The sequence below is a fragment of the Acyrthosiphon pisum genome, chromosome A2, assembly GCF_005508785.2.
Source record: "Acyrthosiphon pisum isolate AL4f chromosome A2, pea_aphid_22Mar2018_4r6ur, whole genome shotgun sequence".
Classification (NCBI taxonomy): Eukaryota; Metazoa; Arthropoda; class Insecta; order Hemiptera; family Aphididae; genus Acyrthosiphon; species Acyrthosiphon pisum.
This window is the reverse complement of record NC_042495.1, coordinates 8,661,096-8,664,162: the sequence shown is the minus strand read 5'-3', so window position 1 is coordinate 8,664,162 and position 3,067 is coordinate 8,661,096. Positions and strand designations below refer to the sequence as shown.

General features: G+C 30.2%; 1 protein-coding gene across 1 annotated transcript in view; it reads left to right on the top strand.

Moving 5' to 3' along the window:
- The window catches only part of ACYPI24700 (ester hydrolase C11orf54 homolog), a 13,789-nt gene that overhangs the window by 4,041 nt on the left and 6,681 nt on the right, over window positions 1-3,067 (top strand). The window contains exons 2-3 of the mRNA NM_001246024.1: window positions 1,269-1,367; window positions 1,468-1,643. Of these exons, the coding sequence (NP_001232953.1) occupies window positions 1,269-1,367; window positions 1,468-1,643 (275 nt within the window). The remainder of the gene's footprint in view (window positions 1-1,268; window positions 1,368-1,467; window positions 1,644-3,067) is intronic.

Below are 3,067 nucleotides of genomic sequence, written 5' to 3'. Positions count from 1 at the left end.
CACGGCTCAGTAACATTTAATAAGTGATATGGGGACGCTCATTTTTTTAAAGTAACAGAGTCCCCCTACTTTAATTTTGCCAAGTCGAGCACTGTGTATGTATAATTATTAAATAACTATATCCATAGAACCAAGCCTGATGAGGGTAAGTGGGAATTCTCTCGAACCTGGCATTTTTATGAGGGCTCGGAAATTTGGGACTATTCAATTTTTTTAACTAAAGAAACAATTAACAATAAGAATTTGATGAACAAAAATAAAAAATAACTCCTAACAGTTACGTGACAATGTTAATGGCAATAGTGGTCAAAAGTATAGTATGGCACTCAAAGTATTACACTCGGGCCCCGACCTTGCCTATACATTATATATAATATATAATTACTCACATTATACTTATTATTTTCATTATATCTATAATAATAATTCATATGAGACGTTTAGATAAAATACATGGCACTTTACTGTTTTTTTTTAATTATTGTTTGGGCCAAATACCAAGTTATTTGACGAAAAAGCTGAAAAATGCTTGATGTTTGCTTCATACAAAGTAGAAACTACATAAAGTACCGTAAACAAAAGTTTGTGGGCAGGTACCTATGTTAATAAAATTAAAATGTACAAATAATTTCCTATCTTAAGAGGATGCTTCACCCGCATTTGTTGTATCCGTCTTACACACGTATGACATAGCAAAAACTATTTTGCGTGGGAAAGAACCGAGAAGGCTTCAGTCATAACTAAGAAACGAAATTTTCACTACGCATAAAGGAGAACTTTGGCTGTGCAATATCGTTTTTATTTTTTTGATATCACTTATACGAAAAAAAGTTCTTATTGTTTCAAAATCTATTGTTATTTGTGTTTTTTAAACTTTAATAATTTTTTTTGAAATTCCGATAACGGAAAAATATAGACGATATTGAACAGCCAGAGTTGTCTTTTTTATGTGGTGAAAATTTCGTTTCTTAATTATGATTTTACCTATCCTTCTCAGTTCTTTACCGCGCAAAACAGTTTTTGCTATGCCGTACGCTATGTGTAAGACGGAGACAACAAATGCGGCCATGCGGGTGAAATGACGTGATGAAACGTCCTCTTAACGAAAATGATAAAGTATAACTGTATAAGTAATGTATATGAAATTTAAATACAATGCATGTCTAGTATTTAATGATACAAGACATTTTTTTGAAAATATATGATTAAATCTATGTATAGTTAGAGAATCATGTCATTAAAAATGCAAAATGTTACGTTGATTTCAGCCATATTACCTGAGTTATTAGACAACTTTGAAAATGCAAGTGTAGAAGTAGTTCAATGTCCAGATTTAACCCAACCACCGTTTAACTTGACTTCTGAAGGTGAATATAAAATATTAACTTACTTATATATACCTATATTAAGTGTATTATCCATGAAGTATAATGTGTAGGTGAATATTTTATTAATGCGTACCTATAGGACTATGTGGCGACGAAAACGTATTTGACATCGGCGACGTCACCAATTTACTGCCTTCGTTAAAGCGAGAAAAATTGTATAACGTCAAAGATTTAAAACAGATTACTGGATCCGATCCTTTGTTCATCATCGGAGCTTGTGCTGGACCATATCCGTTTTTCGGAGCTGACAGCGAGGCGAGTATATCTATCACTATATATATAGATTGATTCATCACCAAGCGCATGATCGTCTTTCTTTTGTCTTTTAATATACCCTAATATCCTATCTAATGTATTTAGTTTTTAACATTTTTGTCATACGTTTAAGTAGCATCATTTTTACTATTACATCGTGTATATAGTAGGTAATTAATTACATACCTACTTACATAATTAAAAATTCAGGCGTGTGTTTCTGAATTATTAAACATTATGTAGGTATAATATTATATAACATACAAGGATAATAATCCTTAGTAATTGTTTCACATAAAATATATGTAAATGTAATATTCAGTTAGATGTAGATGCTGTAGGTACTAGATACTTAATACTTATTATACTATTTACTCATATAGTCATATAGCTATATAGGTACCTACAATTTTTACAAAGATAAAATTTTAATATATTGATACTAATTAATAATTACCTAGGTACCTGCATATCTACTATAAAGTCTAAAATGTTCAATATCATTATTTATTAGCCGAAAAATTGACTTTTATCCTTAGTTTTTAAAGTGCATAATAATTTAGAAACTACACTTGATTGGATTTTTTTTATATAGGTAGGTACATCAATATTTCTAAAAATACACATGTGCTTGACAGTTAACAGTAAAAATGTGGTTCTCATATGAAAAAAGTTCTTATCGAGACAGAACAATCTTTAAAATCTAATTATTTAAGAAACTGGTGTTTATGTATTTAGGTACCTACTTAAAAATCAAAATTTGAATAAATGTATTATCAAAGAAAAAAGTGGGCGAGCATGTTTAGTGCATAACCCAGTATAAATATACTTATTATAAACAAATATCAAAAGGTAGACAAATATCACCACTACTTGTAAAATACTTTATCTAATATAGGTACATAATTATATAATATACCTACCATTTTATATGGTATACTACGTAATGGTGTGAAACACCAAACACCATTAGCCATTAGGTACCGTATTTATATTTTATTCTTCTGATATATATTTACATTTTACATAAGTTATAATATATACATATATATTTTATACCTTTCGGCTTTATTCATTGTGTTATATATCATAGAGCCATATATAGGTATCCCTATTTTCTAATCGTTCGGCTTACCAGATATAAGTATAGGCCAAACTAATCTCATTTCATCGCTTGCTCCATGTATTGCTATTTGCTACCATGTCCATAGGCGCAAATTGAGGGGGGGGGTTATATTTTGTGGTGATTAGTTCTTACTATATTCACTACTCAGTATTCAGCACTCGGTGTCTTACTATCGTAGTATCGTCTGTCATTAGTCATTATCATTATTATTCACTATACAGTATATACTCTATTATAACTAGTTATGGCTATATATAATTAGTGGGCATCGTTCGTGCTTGTGTTGTCGTGCAATAGG